At 32.5% G+C, this 17,732-nt stretch overlaps 1 protein-coding gene, 1 long non-coding RNA gene and 1 pseudogene across 2 annotated transcripts; 2 read left to right on the top strand and 1 right to left on the bottom strand.

Moving 5' to 3' along the window:
• Window positions 1-518: 518 nt before the first annotated feature.
• LOC118056397 (ethylene-responsive transcription factor ERF027) lies at window positions 519-2,434 on the bottom strand. Its single transcript, XM_035068592.2, has one exon. It carries the CDS (start codon window positions 1,666-1,668, stop codon window positions 916-918), a length of 753 nt encoding a protein of 250 aa, XP_034924483.1. The 5' UTR covers window positions 1,669-2,434; the 3' UTR covers window positions 519-915.
• Window positions 2,435-3,866: 1,432 nt separating this feature from the next.
• LOC140954597 (uncharacterized) lies at window positions 3,867-4,892 on the top strand. Its single transcript, XR_012167991.1, has 2 exons — window positions 3,867-4,404; window positions 4,480-4,892. It is a non-coding gene; the product is annotated as an uncharacterized lncRNA (long non-coding RNA).
• A 5,373-nt stretch (window positions 4,893-10,265) lies between these two features.
• On the top strand, window positions 10,266-16,250 carry LOC118056396 (uncharacterized; annotated as a pseudogene).
• Window positions 16,251-17,732: the final 1,482 nt, after the last annotated feature.

Raw genomic sequence — 17,732 nt, 5'->3', positions numbered from 1 at the left:
GTTAGCTACTAATTTAGTTAACTTAGACCTGAATTAATCTATTATTTTTTTTATTAGCCATTTTAGTTCTTTAAGAAGATTTTTTTGTTAAACCCGGGTCGTGACCCGGGCTTTCTTCGGGTTACATTTTACAACTATGGGTAGGGCTATTAAAAGCAACAAACATAGAGTAGGTTTAATTTTTTTTGCCCCCCATTCTTCTAATACCTTCACTATCTCCCATTTGTGTAGTTATAATACAAATTTTTTGATTTACGTGGGTGTTCGGGCCAGCTTGCGTTCACCATGACTAATTTCCGACCCAGAACATCCTACAAACCTAGTTAGTATGCATGCACCACGAGGTGACAGGCGTGCATAATAAGATTTGAACCCTGTATAAAAAAAAAAAAACAAACTCTTTTTACCGTTAGAACAAGACCTCAAATATAAATTTGCTTCTCAAAGTTATTTATATATAAAAAACAATACCTTAATACAAATTGAAAAATTTAAATTAACTGAATATCTAAATTTATACTTATCTCCACTAATTCATTTCAGGCAGGAGGAGAGGCTTCCCGTACCATAAAATATCATATACTGTATAAAGAGAGGGACAAAATATATATAATCGTCGGAGGGAAACTACAAGGGAAGTCTCTCTCAAAAGTCTATCAGAAAAACATTCAGATGGAAGGAGAGACGTACTCTGGCTCTAGCTGACACATTTAAATATATACAACTACCAAAGGTGGCAGCAAAATCGATTCACCTACCAGTTTTACCTTTATCTGCACACCACTCCATTGCCTCTTACCCCATAGAAAAATCTTTAATAAAAGCCAACCTTTTGTTACATCATGGGACCAAAACCTCTCCCTTTGACCACAACCAAGAAGCAGTTCTCCATGGAGAAGCTGTTTGGGGTTTGCTTTAGTGGTAGGACCATAGGCTTTCAGCTTCGGAACTCCCTGGTGAATCGTCAGAAGACAGTGTGTTTATTCTTGGTGGGCTTACTAGCATCCCCCCTGCCATGTCAACTAGCAAATTGGGCATGTTTAAAAGTTCTTCCTCGTCGAAAATTTCCTGTCCTGATTGGATACCAGCAGTGATAATAGATGGCGAGCCTTCTGTTTGAGGCTGGCCCATCTCAGGGTCTGGCCCACTTTCACGCTTGGGTGACCTGGCTGATGCTGCACTAGCAGCTGCAGCCCTTATATCACTAGGGGATGCGGAGGCTGGTGTTGGATAGGAAAGGATTGATTCCGGGAAATTCAGTGGTGTGTTGGTGCCTTTGAGTGCTAGAGCAGCCACATCATAGGCGGTGGCTGCCATCTCAGGAGTTGGATACGTACCGAGCCATACACGCGTAGTTTTACGTGGTTCCCGGATCTCGGATACCCATTTCCCACTCCGTAACCTAACACCTTTAAAACTCGGGTGTCTTCCGCTTGCGGGCTGAGCCGATGAACCACCCGGTGGTCGAATAGGGCGCCTCGGTGACTGGTCACCATGCCTTGCACTCACGGGCTGACTCGAAAACCCAATGGGCGATCGAATAAGCCTCGGTGGATGTTCATCATGCCTTGAACTAAAGGGCTGACCCGAAGATCTGATCGGAGACGGGATCAGGATTGGAGAGTGAAGTGGTGGTAATTGGTCAGCCTGGGGCTTAGGATTGGCCATATATATACTGAAAGGGATGTGTCTGTCTGGAAAAATGGCACTGAGGTTCTTGACAAATAAGAGAATGAAAGAGATTTTTGTTTATAAGTTTGACGAGGGCTTACTGTACAAGGATAGATGAAACTAAAGCGTGGGGGATTCGCGGGCCTCTCTAAGACAAAAAAAAAAAAAAAAAAAACTTGTGTTATAATTTCGATAATTAAGCATTATATTTGATGTAATGGACTGCCAAAAAGTGTTGCGAGGTTACAGTGTGCACGCGTATTTTGCACAAAAACTTGGCAAAGCTATTAGTGTTTTGTAGCCGATTAACTGGAACTTGCCTGGTCTTCTTCATCGACCTTGACACATCCTAAGAAGAACCCACACGGGCTCACTAATCCCTAGCCCTAAATTTTCATTTATTTTCTTGGTAGGCATGTTGTCCCAATCCCGTGACAGAACCATTTAAAATCGCTGTGATTTTGAGACCAATAGGACCTAGATTCTTTATTGATCGTTTGTCCTTTGTACTGATATGGACCATAGTGTTCATCTACATATAATCACCTTGTAATTTACGGTGGTGGTGAACTGGTGATGGTGGTTAAATCACATAAATAATAGCTTTTTATAATTAACATTCTAAGAGAGTTTTTATTGAGATTCATGCAAAATTATGGTATGTATTGATTAAATAAATATTTTAAATTCGTAATAATAACAAAATAAAAACCGTACCACGTCTCATCACAAAAAAGAAAAGAAAAGGAATCTAAATTCCTGGATAATGTGAACAAGCTAGGCTTGAAGAGGTCCAGTGGATGAAAGAAATGGTACAAAAATTACACTACATTGTCTCAAAAAGTTAGGACAGCTAAAAGAAGATAAGATGAAGGGAAGTTCTAAAATCAATCTACTGCTCAACCAGTGACGTGGCCCACCCACAGAACATCCTTAGAAAGATGAGGTCCTGATATTTTATGTGTGTGAGAGAGAGACCAGTCCTCTAAAAGATGTTTCTTTATTATGAAGATGAGAGGTTAGTGGTGTATTTGGTCCCCCAACTCTCTATATTGTTTTTATTTGATCCTTTTACTATTTTTTTTGTCTCTAATATTATCTCTCAAACTCTATATTTTTATGATTTCAGAGGATTGACTTCGTGGTTAAAGGGTATACCCTCTTCTTTAATCTCTCGATCTAAACATCATAGCCAGCCAATGTTAAAGAGAAATTTATTAAAGGGATACGATTAAAGGGATATGAGGGATGTACTTTAAAGATTGTCCAAAAAATGACTATATAGTGTTTGATATCATGGTTGGAAAGTATTTTTAATTTTTTTTTAAAATTAATATATTTTTTATGTTTTCAGATCATTTTGATATGTTGGCGTTAAAAATAATTTTAAAAAAACAAAAAAAAAATATTATTTTAATGTGTTTTGAAATAAAAAAACACTTTAAAAAAGCAACCACTATTACACTCCCAAACACCTTCGCCTTAATTAATATGCAAGTTAATTTGATAATACCTTCTATTATATGATTTCTGAAAAAAAGAAAAAAACCAAAGAACACTGAAAATTTTGTTTTTAAAGCAAATGAGGTATGATCCTACACAATTTTTTTGAGCATTTGTTGCAAGGATCACATTAGCACATAGTCAAAAATAGGGGGATGACAATTGAAAAGGAGATAAAATTAAGTGTAGACAGTTAACCGAAAAAGGGTGCAATCCTGCCGCCTAGATTAAGATTTAAGTTATGTTCATTCTTCTTTTAGAAAATTCTTGAAATTAGTCAAACTATAAAGATTTTCTCAGCATTTATTATTATTATTATTATTTACAATACTTTTATAAAGCAATGTTCTTTTTGACAAGTGTTTAAATATGATTAAATTTGGGATAATTTGAAAACCAATTCGAGTTCGAGCATAATTAGAATCTCAGCAAACCATGTTTTAAATCCATGAAAACTCGAATCCAAAGTTATTGAACCCAACCCTAAGTCCGAGTAATTGATTGGATGTAATTGGTTGGACAGATTAATTCAAGAATTTAAAATTATATTGTTTTTATTTAAAAAAAAATCAAAAATTATATTATTTTGAATTAAAAAAAAAACAAATTAAATTTTTACCAGTCAACTAAATCATACATTAACTAAGCTAAAATAATCAAGTTTAACTGAATTAACTGTCGTTTGTATTTTTTAAAATTGTGAACGGGTTTAATAATACCGCATCCATGGAAACTCTGCTAGAATTTCCATTCCCTGTCTTCTCTAAGAACCCAAATATCCTCGCAGCAAAACCCACCAAACCCTTTGAAGTTTCAATCGAACCTCAACCACCAGACTTTGATTTCAGGTAAGAGATGTTGCAAGAATCTAGAGCCACAATTGCAAGAACCTCCACCGGAATTGCTTGACTTGGCTAATGAAGGCACCTTAGTGTTGACTGAGAAGAAATGTTTTGGTCCTGTACCTGCCTGATAATGTAGTAGCTGAGTTATGTAGAAGCCGGAAAGTTTCTCTTTCCTTTTTTCCTTGGATATTTTGATAGCAATGTTTTTGATGGGGTAATTTGTCCTCAAATAACATTGTAACTCTACTTATTTCAGAATCCACTTGCAGAACTGGGATCATGTATGCTTCCAATGAAGGTGAGGTTAGCAAGCAATGAAGATCAGGTGTGTTCTCTTTGAGTGGAACTGGGTTTTTCAGAGCTTTCAGCTGTAGCATAGACTTGGGTAAGATCTAAGAAATTGTTTGGTTTATATTGTTTGTTTGTGAAGTTAAATTACTTTATTTTATGTCCGTTTCAGGAGGCCAAACAGCTCTAGCATTGCGTCTACATTTAACCCTTTTCTCATAAGAAATCTCTTCTCATGTTCACCGGCCTTTCGGCGATGAGGTAGTCGATTGACTACTTGCAGAACACTGGAAATCTGTTGAATCTCAAATTTTGAAGTTCCTTAAGAATTGCAGTTTCTCGCTGCTCGAAAAGTGGCTGAAGAAATTGGTGCTCAAATTGTAGTGGCGGACAGGCCAGTTGAAATAACTGTACGCACATTTCGATTTGAGAGATTGATCCTTGTGGCCTTTGTTTGATGGTGATAAATAATATTTATGTTGTTTTATTTATTAAGGGTAGAATAGTACTTTCAGTTTAACCTATATATACTTTATTTGTAATTAGGTTAAGACTATGCATTCATAATATACAGTTTATTCAGAATTCTAGCTTTTTTTTTTTTTTTTTGTGTTTGATCTCAATTAGTTTAACAAATGGAACATCAGCTTGTATGTAATGTGTTAAATAGACAATCAAATTGTTCATTTCTTTATATTGTTTTTTCGTTATCGCAGCTTGAATGGGCTTGAAATTCTCTAAAATGGAATGAGAAGATCAGTTTAGTGACTGCTGTTGTTCGCAGAATTACTCATCATCTCACATATCTAAGAACAATTTCGAGGATTTTTCTTTTACTAAGATCAGTCTATACTTCCCCATATCTGCTGAAATTCCTGTTCAGATCGTGTTCTTATGATACATGAGCAATTGAAATCTAAATGATCTACCACAAGAGTTTCTTGAATTCGGTTCTGCCTCTAGTGTAGCGCCTGTTCTTGTTGCCAGAAGCCTGGAGCCTGGCTTTCAGGAATTTGCAGCAGGATGCCATTACATTTCCAATAAACAAAATCATTGATTTAATCATAGAAAGAGTTCTATATTCACGAGAATCTTTTTGTAAATATTAAATATTATATACTAGTTACCAGCCACCTCAAAAAAATAAATAAATCAGATTTTTATAACCAAGAGATTGATTAATTATTCAAGACATAAGTATTAACTTCAAGCTATTTAAACTTTTTGTGATATCATCACTTGTCAAATCCATTGATTTTTTAATTTTTTCATAAAAAATATTATTTTCACTTCTTTTTATAATTTTTTTTTAACCCAAGTCATCCTATAACTGAGTTAAATTTAATAACCATGATAAAATGCCAAACGCATTACATATCATTATATCCATTTTACAATTAATTGATAGAAGAGGGAGATGGTTTCTTGATTTCAAGCAACTTAGAAGAGTGAATCTTTATATACACGTACATAAGGAGGGAGCTCTTACACGACCAACGAAGTATAAAGGCTGGCTTCTAGTATGACTTTGCTCGAAAAGCAAAGCAAATACTTCCATCACAGTAGTGTTGTACAAGTGATCTTTGATTTAACTCGGTAAGTACGCTTGGGCCTTCTAAAAAAAGAGTTAAGATGCGTAGGCTTTCCAGCCCAACCTGCACTCATGGGCTTGGTTATATATATTTTTATTTATTTATTTACCGTTTGTCTTTTCTTGAAAGAAAAAAAAAACAGACAATACGATGATATGATATTTGCATAATCCAACAATTAGAGGTATGCTGGAAAAATTGAGGCTTTTATTTTTATTGTGCTAAAAAACTCAATTTTCAACTCTATTTGACCCAAAATATTATAAATACCTTGATAAATCTATTCATGACCTCAAACAACCTAAAAACAGATCAAAACTCGAAATCAATCTAAACCTAAAAATTTTTCCTTAATGCAAGTTTACCTTCTCAAGCAAGGAGAGGAAAACAAAACACCTAGGTGAAACTTTTTTTATTAAATAAAACTCATTGACATCAAGATCAACTAATTTTATGGTCATAATCGATATTAATGATAACTTTCTGTCTCTATATGATGGTCATTGACACATATGTAGCTATAAAAATATGTCTTTTAAAGAATCACAAAATTACAACCATTTTACTTTTAAGAAAATCTTAGTTGTTGAAATACTATAATCCAACAATTATCTCTCTCTCTTTTCTTATAAAAAGAAAGAAGAAAAGAGAGAAATAAAAGCTTGTATATATAAAAAAAAGGGAAATAAGGCTTGTTATCGAAATTGAATTTTCAACAACTGAAATGATTGATTGCCAATCAACTGAAAAAGATTTGAGGCTAAACTAAACTTGTTAATGAAATTTGAAATTGCCACTTATTTTTTATTTTTTTTTTGTTCATTTGTCTTTCAATTTCATTATTTTAAAAAAAAAAAAAAAGAAGAAAAGGAAGTAATTGAGTATTAATTTGGGCTCCAAAGGGTGTAATTAAGAAAAAAAAATTGAGGATAAAATTATAATTTTTTTTTAAAAAAAAACTCATTATTCTATTTCACATTGATTTGAAAGAGAATGCACAGTAATTTCATATCGGATGACGTAGTTTGTCCATAGTATCTATTTCCCTAATGGTCGTGTAGTCGCCAAATTTTAGCAAGTAGGTTTTAGCTATAATTGGCCATCTCCTTGTTGGCTATCATTAACATTTCTTTTTTTTCTTTTTGGTTTTTTCTTTTATCAAATAAAATAAATCTTAATGAACTCCCAGGTCCATCTTGTTAGGCAAGACAATCGTGAAGATAATGAAAATCATTGTTAGGATATTCCACGATCTTAAAGATCATGCTCGGATATTTGACAATCACAATTATAAAGATCATGCTATGATTTATATGTTTAAATTTCTAATACAGTTTTCAAATAAAACTACATGTAATCACTATATATATATGGGGATGGATACAATATTGTTGAGTTCCATATGGACCAACTCATTCAATTATTAGTTTTAACTCATCTAAAACAAATAGAAATAAGCTTGAGCTTAATTAATTAGGCCAACAAATCCATCCTCCTAAAGCCCATGGATTGTCTTCTTAATACAGGTGAGTTTGATAATTCTAAACATTCGGCTGTGGATTTTTCATGACTGATCCTACATAAAGACTAGTAGACTAGCTTGTTTATATGAGCTCAGTTCAGGAAAATAATGTTTACTCTATACCAATAACTTAACATAAAAAAGTTATATCTATGGATCAGATTATGTTTTTTTTTTTTTGGGATTTTCAACATAATTATGAATTTTTTGTTTGTGTTTATTTATTTATTTAAGATTCTAATTTTACTATTTTATAAAAAGTTGTAAATCTTTTGTGAGATAAAATAATTGTTTAGTAATAAAGTGTGAATTAGGATTAATTGTGAACACCTTTTTAATAACAAATTATATTTTTTTGTTTTTTTATTGATATGGATATTCAGGTTAGCTTGCGTGTACCTTAACTAATTCCATGGACCCTAAAAAATAACAATCATGTAAATCTTTAATATCTTTAAGATTTACAAGACTCAAACTGATAATTTTTTAAAAAAACAAACATAAAAATTCTGTTATAATTTATATATATATATATTTTTTAGTTTAACGTGGATGTCCGGCCAACTTGCTCGCACCTCGACTAATCCCACGGGTCCTGAAGTTAACGAACATGTAAGCCTCCAGTGGCCATCATATGAGCAACTCCAGGGCTTGAACCTGAGACCACAGAGGGAGCAAACCTCTTGGTATTTTTGTTATAATTTATATTTTTGTTACTTGTGATTTGTGTGCTGTTTCGTCTCCATCATTTCTTATACCGAAAAATCTTACCTTTTGGAAACATAAATGCAATTAACTCAAAATAGGGATGTCGAATCACAATTCTAGATTCTGGGTGGTTTGCTCTCCACATCTCTCTCATGCATATGCATGGATAAACATGATGGAAACGTTTCCTTCCCTTTATGGGCTAAAAGCCCTCTTCATTCCATGGCACCAGATATGCCTTGCTGAGTATAAAAAGAGCGAGTCCTTTTGGACACTGTAACTTAAACTAATTGCCTAATTAGTGATAAGATAATGTCAACTTAGGTTTTTGCATGCAAAGGATAATTTTGAAGTTATCCAAAAACAAGATTCTATAAACCATGGGCAGAAACTGGTTTCCTCACACACTTGGATCTAGTTAGGTTTCTCCACGATTTTAAGTTTGTTATAATCTATTAAATTGAAGCGGTATATATTTAGTAAAAGATAGAAAACGAAGCCTTTTCAAATCCTAAATTACAATCTTAAATTTGTAGAGAAAATCTATGTTCTATCACTCATGTCATGATATGAAATCTAGTCTAAAATAACTTGCAAATCTATTTAAATAAAAGTTAAACTGGTCTAGGTTAAAAAGAGGAAAGAAAATCCTAAGAAATCTAGAAAAATAAAGAAATTAAAAAACATCTTAATTCTTGGTTTAATTTGGACATGATCTCGATCTCAACGATTAAGATGAATAGATCCATATAGTACCGAGTATGTAGAACACATTAAGTAAATTTTAGTCAGATTTAATTGCCAAATAAAAAATTATGGTTGTTATTTTTCATAAAACTCATTAGACACGTTGGTACTTCATTTTAAATTTTATTTTAAGATTGTTTAGGAGTGTGGTTGTTTTTTAAAGTGATTTTCATGTTGAAATGCAATAAAATGATTTTTTTTTAAAAAATTTTTAAGATTAACACATTAAAACGATCCAAAATATATATAAAGAATTTAATTTTTAGTAAAAAAAAATTTAAAATTTTTGAAAAACACGGTTTGTAAAAATTATCTATCCAGAACATAAACATTCTACATGTCTTATTTTTATAATGTGATTTTTTTATATGAAATCTTTATTTATTTATTTATTTACATATTATTAGGTTATCAATCTACACGTTGTTTTTCTCCCTATCCATTTATCATTTTACTTTATCAGATATAATTTTTGAAGAGATGCTACTCTAATATCCATGTTGAAGTAATTTTATTGTTTAATAAGTATGCAACCCTTTTATTAACCAATATATAGTATAATTAATTTTGACATTTTTATTGATGGTTCTTCAAGAGTTCTAATTTAGAATGCAATAATTCAAGTCGTGGAGCAAGATTTTTGAATAAGAAATTTATATAGAATTGAGAGTTAATTATTCAATTGACTTAATATGATTCGATGTAAACAATTATGAATCTTGCATGAACTTTTACAATTTTAGCATGAATTTTCTGTAGTTATTTTAAAAAATGGTTTAAATGAAATGTAAACATATCTTATTATATGTACAACACAAAATATTTCCAAATGAACATGGTTGAGAAAAGTCGGTGGCACAATAACCGAGTCCGGTTGATTTCTCAATCTTAGCTGCTAATTAACTAAACATATTTTCCTCTAATCCTAATTATAATTATCTTCATTATTAAAAAATGATAATTAAATTATTAAAAGAAATTAGAGAATTTTATATTGTCATAATCCTTACATAGGAATAAAAACCCAGAAAAAGAAGGATATAAATGAAAGATTGTGAGATCTTATAGAGAAAGAACTCTTTTATACGAATATATTATTTTTGGTAAATTGCAGTAAAGGTTCATTTTACACTAGATTTCTCACATTAATTAGGTTCAATTCAGAGGGCTAATGCATCCCTTTATCTCTACAATCTATCAAAACTACTTCTTCTTTTGTCTTTTTAAAAGTTAAATATAGTTAAAATTGAATGAAATTTGAAGGGAAAAAAAAATGATTTTCTGTAGAATCGCCCCGCTATATATACCTTATACAAGCACCTGCTCCTCTCTACTAAAAAATCCCGCATTCAGGCCTGGATTTATTCACAGCATATAGCTTGTGAAAGAATGGCATCCAGTCAATCTTCCAATATTATCCAAAATTCCTCCCTCTTAGAAATCAAAATCTTAGTTGTAGATGATGATTCTACATCTCTTTCAATTGTTTCAGCAATGCTGAAAACATGTGGTTACAAAGGTATATGATTGAGATCTTATTGCTTAGCAAGTCTTTATTCTAAAATCAAGTTCTATGGATTAATTAATGTTCTTATGGTCTATATCCATGGTTCCTTGACTAAATCCAAGAAGTTTATGCCATTTTCATATATAATTTAGCAATAAAGTTTTTCATTCTTGGATTTCTATCCCAGTAAATACATAAACAAAGGATTCGACTTTTTTTCTTTGTATTTAAGGTTTTTTAAATGTTTTTAAATTAATTTTCTCCTATTTTTTTTTATCAATCTCATTTATTTATTTATTAGTTTTTAAATGAATTAAATCTCTCTCTCTCTCTGTTTTTTTTTTGCTAATATCATATGTCTATCATCATATGATAAGGCTTTATATGCATTTTTTTTTTTACTTCTACAATACAAAGGATCCTTTTCCATTTAAGTCATATTTTGATCCAATATCTATATATTTTTTCTATATCATTAACAAATCAAAATCAAAATTCATAGTTCTTATAGTCAATTTTTTTAATCGATGTTTCTCCTCTGTTCGTAATGGATCTGTCTTTATATGAAAGGTTTCTACTCAATAAAGCTAAGAGATTGATTTTTATTTATTTATTTACTCATTATTATTACCCTTGCATTCTTTCCTCATGTTTTCTGTTAAATCTCATACTTCTAATGTTTATTTTTCTCATACTTGTATTGTTAATTTTATATTTTCAACACTTACAATTTTTTTTTTTATGAAATTCAACACTTTTACAAATGTTACCACTTGGATGATTTGTCTTTGCATGTATGGTTTTTTTGGCCATTAAATTTCAAACAGTATATATGGAGTTAGGGTTTTCATACTCATTCTACTCTTTTTTTTTTTTTTTTTTTTTTTTAGATCCAACAAGTGAAAATTTGCCCAAAACCTTCTTAATTTTTGTGTTTAAGATTTGATTTACCCCCCCTCCCACCCGGCCCAAAAAAAAGAAGTAAGGTCAATAATGTGATTTCCTTGTTTTATAATAATTTTTTTTTAATAAAAAATCATCCTTTTCTTTCCCTTGTCTTTTAAATTAAAGCATGACACTAAACTCCGTCGGGAATCCGACTAGTGATATTCTGGTCATTGCTTATTAGAGGCTAAACACACTGACATAATATTTAATGTGGTTTGGTAAACTGCCTACATTTACGGAAGAAGAGCCAATATTATTAGAGATATATAGAGAAATGGTTACAACACACATGAAGGAGGACGATTGCTTCACTCAAACTCAATTTTCATTACTCTCACACACTGATGCCCTTAGCAGCCACTCCTCTTTCTCTCTTCCTCTCTTCTCTTCACACACACTCTCTCTACTCTTTCTCTTTTTGCTCTCTAACTTATGCCTCTATTTATAGGCATGAATGGTAAGACAACTTGGTCATAGATTATGATACTAATGGTGGCAGCATATGGGTTGCATTATTTTGTCAATGATTGGCGCAACTTGTTTGATAATTACCCACCTACCATTGTACTCTTTTGACAATGGCAACCCTCTTCTAGAGTAGGGTTGCCGATGTTGTTGCCTATTAATATCAATATCCCAACAAACTCTTTAATTATCCCTTAAAATAATTTGATCTCTTTCAATGCATTCAAGCCTTTATTTTTTATTTTCTTAAACCATTAATTAGCTTTTCTAGTATCATTTATAATTATTCTTATGATGTTGTCTTGTTGATTGACAGAAAATCGCAAGCTAGAACTTACTGTTGTCACAGTTAAGAACCCATTTGATGCTCTATCAACTCTTCGATTGAAAAAGGGTGTATTTGACTTAGTTGTCACTGACCTCCATATGCCTAAGATGAATGGCATGGAGCTACAACACCAAGTGGATGAAGAATTCAAGCTTCCTGTGATTAGTAAGTGTATTTTTACTTCCCCTCCAAAAAAAAAAAAAAAAAAACAAAAAACTATCATTAACTTTAACTTGCATTAATGTTAGAAAAAGTATATCAATATACCTATGAGAACAAACAATTGAGAATTTAAATTATAGTTATAAAACTCCAACCGGTTTCAATATGTTAACTTAAAATTTGAACCAGTTTGAATTGAAAAAAACATAGATTAAGATATTGACCTGGTTCAAAACTTGGATCAACTCGGAGTAAAACCTAGTCAAAACACAATCTTCAACCTATTAATCTTTTTTTTTTTAATTTTTTTAAAAATCACAATGGCATCATTTTGATTTTTTTTTAAAGTTTTTCTAGGGTCGACTTTCTTACATCTGACTCGAGCTTTATATCGGGTCAAGTTTTATAACTATGATTTGAATTGCATATCCTTCTTCTTCCATTTTTATTATTGTGTTTTGACAATAGTTATTAAACCTAGCCTAGTCCTGTGAGCTGGTTTGATGACTCGAAGTTTGGTCTAAGTTATTTTTTATACTATTTTCAAAGTTAACCCCATCAAACTTGAATTTTTTTTTAATTAAAATGATATCATTTTAAAATAGATTCAGATTAATTTGTTATATCCAAGTTGACCTAGTAAATCCTGATCGGTGCTTTGGAGGCCAATTCATTTTTGGAGCTTAAGTCTTATAACTATGGTTTTTACAACATCCTGCATCTCATTAGTTACCATATAAATCACACATTGTTTAGTGCAAAGTTCCTCACTTTTCGAATAGAGTTTCCTTCACATTATGGATCTTGACACTAGGTTTTCTATATATTTCTTTTCGATGCTTTTCTAATTTCTTCTATTGCAGTAATGTCATCAGATGATAGTGAAAAGGTCATATTAAGAACTTTAGAGGGTGGTGCTGCGTTTTATATAGTGAAACCAATTAGCAAGGATGATCTCAAGAATGTATGGCAATATGCAGTTGCGACTAAAACAGGTAAGTACTCCCTTTCAATAAAGGAAATAGGAGGCAGTCAAGAATCATCGTCTTCGACAGTATTTGATCAGAAAATATCTGTTAACGAAGTGAGCTCTGCAAGATCTACCAATAACAAAATTTGCAATGAAAAAGATAGAATAAATAAAAACAGGAAGAGGACAAAGGAAGATCAAGAAGTAGATAGCCAGCTTGCCCCAAAAAAGCCCAAGGTGGTTTGGACAAATTCACTTCACAGCCGGTTTTTGCAAGCTATAAACCACATAGGGCTAGACAGTAAGCAAAATCTTCTTGAAGCTTTTTTTTTTTTTTTTTTTTTGCATCTATTGGACTTTTTACTTACCAAATTGATTAATTTTTTATCATGATCTTTCTATGTTCAAAATTATTTAGAGGCTGTTCCAAAAAGAATTCTTGAATTCATGAGTGTGCCGGGGCTGTCAAGAGAAAATGTTGCCAGCCACTTACAGGTTTGTATTTATCTAGAGTACTATATTTGCATGTTTTACCCTTAAATCATGCTTCTCAATTAATTTAACTGAGCTATAAGACTTCTAAATTATATATTAGTCATTTGATTTAAGATTCTAGTTGTATACAATATGTTGTAATTAGGATGCGATTCATTATCATTAGAAAATTGAAAAATACCAATGGAATATGCTATTGGTACGTAAGTAAATGCCATTTCATCAGCCATTTACATTGCTGACAGAAACACATCATTAAAAGAAGTTTTATCAATGATTTATTATCTGTCGGTATTATAAGTTACCGATGGAAAGGTAGACAAAATATTAGCGTCAAAGAAATAAAATGCACCTTCTAGATTTTGTTGGTCATTTTATTAGTAATTAAATTATTGATAAGATATTTCATCGCTTATTCCATCTGAATATTATTGATAGAATTGGCAATAGATTGTCCGTTGAAAGTTTTAAAAATTCTTAACCATTCTATAACTTCACGATGGAATAACATCTCTATTAAATCACTTATGGTTTTTTCTTATCCTTCCGTGATAGAAGTGAGTCTATCGTAAAATAAAAATTGCCAACAGAGTTTTAATTGATTTTTATTTTATTTTTTACTTTATCGGCAATTTTATTAGTAATTATTGATGAAGTGCCATCATTGTTTCTGTCAAAAATTGTTGATGAAAATTCTTCATTGCAATTTTTGTTTGAAATTAGGGACGAAATGTTTTTCACCGGCGATTCCGTTGTTGTTTTTAAATTTTCTACTAGTGTTTTACTTCTTGATTAATTAGTTAACATGTCACATCGGGTAAGAGTCGAGGATTAAACAATATATACCTCTTGAATGATTAGCTATATATAAATCGAATTTGGACCAACATCATCATCAATTAATCATAATTTTATGCTTTTGCAATAATTTGTTCATTGACACAATAAACTCACATTCCGCAGAAGTATCGTATCTTCCTAAAAAAGGTTGCAGAAAGAGGTAACTTGTCAGGACGGGCTCTTAAGTCAAACTTTGCATCTAGCCAATCCTCGTTGATGCTCAAAAATTTCCAGCAAGAGCATTCACGTCTTTCAAGACAACAACAAGTATTAAGAGCGTCTGTTCAAGCAAGTTTTGGAGGGAATACCATTCCAACTCCTGATGGTGGTTCCAATTTTGGGAGCTTGCACTCTCGAAACCAGCAAGCTCTAAAGAACAACTCCGCACTTCAATCACCATACAAGCAGTCTCGTTCACTTGGCAATTCAACAGGGTTTCAGCAGCTAACATTTGGCAATGCTAATCAAGCCAATAAAAAAAGATCAGGTTTGGAATCGAATAATAATGCAGGAACAAACCCTCCCTCTCGTGAAAGTGTCCCTAATGGCCTCACCCGTTGCAAAAGTCCAATGCAGATATACCAACTACAAAATCAAGGAAGATCAAATCTTCACAGTTTTGATAGCTCAGAACATAACAAATCTGGTTCCATTGGAGTTCAAGCTACCAACTACTGGTCAGGAGTCGGGAATGTTGGAAACAACAACAATTCCTTGAATACCAGTAATAATTATGCTGGAATTCGAGTGAATACCGATGGACATCTCATTGGAGCAGGCCAACTGCAAGTCAGTAAGAATGAACTATCAAATGGTTTTGGTAATGGTGGTAATTGTGGCTTGATGAATTGGACTCACAATGGCAACATGAATGTTGCATCATCAAGCTATTTGGCTCAAAGAGGCTCTTTTCCTGCTACTATTGAGAGTGCAAACCAATTCCCACCAACATTATTCACCAGTAATGTTTATCAAGGGAATACTCCGATGCCGCCGCCGCCGCCACCATCACAGCAACAACAACAACTTGGTCTTGGGAATGGAGGGCAAAATGACTTTGCATTTGGCCTAATGAACAATAGTCCTCCTATCTTCGGTGGAAATTACAATCAGCAGCAACAATTTGGTCAAGGTGAACTAAATTTTAGCGATATGCTTTTGGAGCCTACCGAGAATTTAACTGCTCATCAGGTATAGGAAGATCTTTGTTTTTTATACCTTCTTTGTTTCTTAGCAACAAAATATTTTGATTAAATTTTCAACTCATTCTCACTTTGTAAGCAGCCACAAGGTGTTGATCAACTGAGCACTCCCTTGCATGACCTCCTGCATCCAGACTTCCTTAACTCACTTCATATTGATGACAATACTCCTTGGAATGAACAGCCTTTTAGCCAGGTATGGACATGTCCTCCTCCTTACTATACATGATATACGTAGAACTATAAATGCTTATGAAAGGCTTATGTATATATATATATATCGATCATTCCTATTTTGTGTAGGTTCAAAGTGGAGAAGAAGCTATGAATCCCTTCTTCGGAGGCAATGCCAGTTCAATGGACGGGTATTTTCCTAACTTTAATCAGGCAAGTGTAAGACATACCAATATCCCTGCTCTCATACTTTCAATAGTATTTTACAATATCCAACAATTAACCTTTTTCTTAAATCCATATGTTTTGCAGCAAAAAGAAAATGGTGACCTCATGGATTCTGAGCTCAGTAGCCTTTATCCAGATGACGATGGAAAAACAGGGAATCAGGCATGTCAACAACAGCAAACACATACACACATACGAAAACATGCATCCAAGCACATATATAACTTCATGGCTCTCTCTTAATAAGTTTTTATTTTGAATATATTTCAGGTTTGGGATGATGATTTCTTGGAATCTTTTTTTGGAAATGAGTCCCTCCCAGTGGATTAGCAACCTTGCAAGGATCGAGAAATTTTATAGTAATCAATAACATCCTATTATTCAAAATCTATAACTCATTTAAAGTAATAAAAATATTTAGATGACTGGATTTCTAGTTTGATTCTGTGTGGCTGTGACTTGGCCATTGTTATTGCAATTTCTATGCAAAGACTTGGTTTACTTTCTAGTGTTTGTTTTCATATCTAGTGAATAAGCGAGTGAATGCTTATTGGAAATTTGTGTGGTATGAATGCTTTTAAACTCCTTTATCTACTTATTGAATACCTTATATATATATATATATATATAAATATTATCCATGGCTGCAACAGTTACATGTTCATGCTTTTCTAATTTTAAAGGGGGTGGTGCTTGGCTGGTCCAACCTGCTGCCAAAAACGAAGGAGACACTAGCAGAAGCCCACGGAAGTGCGACTAGAGACGCACATTTTTTTTTATAAATACTTTTTTCTTTTTGGCATCTTTGATCAGTCCACTCCGAGCAATTTTTTTTTTTCTCTCTTAAAAAAAGTATAATCTGTTTATTTGAAAACTTATAATCATAGATGATTTCTGGTTCGTTGTGCAGCTTGCTCAGATTGCATTTCTCGCCCTATTTTCTTCTAATAATCCTCGAAGATTTCTTATAAAAAGGTAGGAATGTAGCTAGACTTTACAGGAGAGAATATATCTTTTCATGGCACCATATTTAAGAACGCAGGTCCCAAATGAGAGAGAAAAAAAAAACATGTCCCTTTTTCTCTCTCTTTATTCTATGATAAAAAACTTTATTTTTTAAAAATAGGACTAATTAATTCCCCATCAGGCTAGAAAACTTTTTTCAAGAGAGTATGGTGACTTCAAGGGGGGCATTGTATGAGAAATTCGACATCAAATTCAAGCAATTAATTAATTGGTTTTAATTATATTAAAAGGCATTCACTCTTCCAAAACAATTTCAGATTTTAATATCTTATACTTTCCTTTTGGTTATTGTAGCAACTCCCAGCAGCACATTTAAGAGCTGAAGCAGCGAACTCTTTGTATTATGAGGCACAGTGCAGAACTCAAGACGCTGTCTATGGCTGTGTTGGGATTATCTCTCTGCTACAACCAACAAAATTCAACAGCTGCAGAAAGCCAACTAGCCAAAACAAGAGCTGAAATCGCAGTTCTCGATTCTCTAGCACAAGAACCTGCTCAAATTCAAGAAAAT

Source organism: Populus alba, chromosome 15 (genome assembly GCF_005239225.2).
Source record: "Populus alba chromosome 15, ASM523922v2, whole genome shotgun sequence".
NCBI lineage: Eukaryota > Viridiplantae > Streptophyta > Magnoliopsida > Malpighiales > Salicaceae > Populus > Populus alba.
Note: the sequence above shows the minus strand (reverse complement) of the source record. Positions and strands in the feature narration are given on the sequence as shown.

What these genes read in the sequence shown, in the direction of transcription:
- LOC118056397 (XM_035068592.2), bottom strand. Translation starts at nt 1,668, where the DNA reads ATGGCCAATCCTAAGCCCCAGGCTGACCAATTACCACCACTTCACTCT.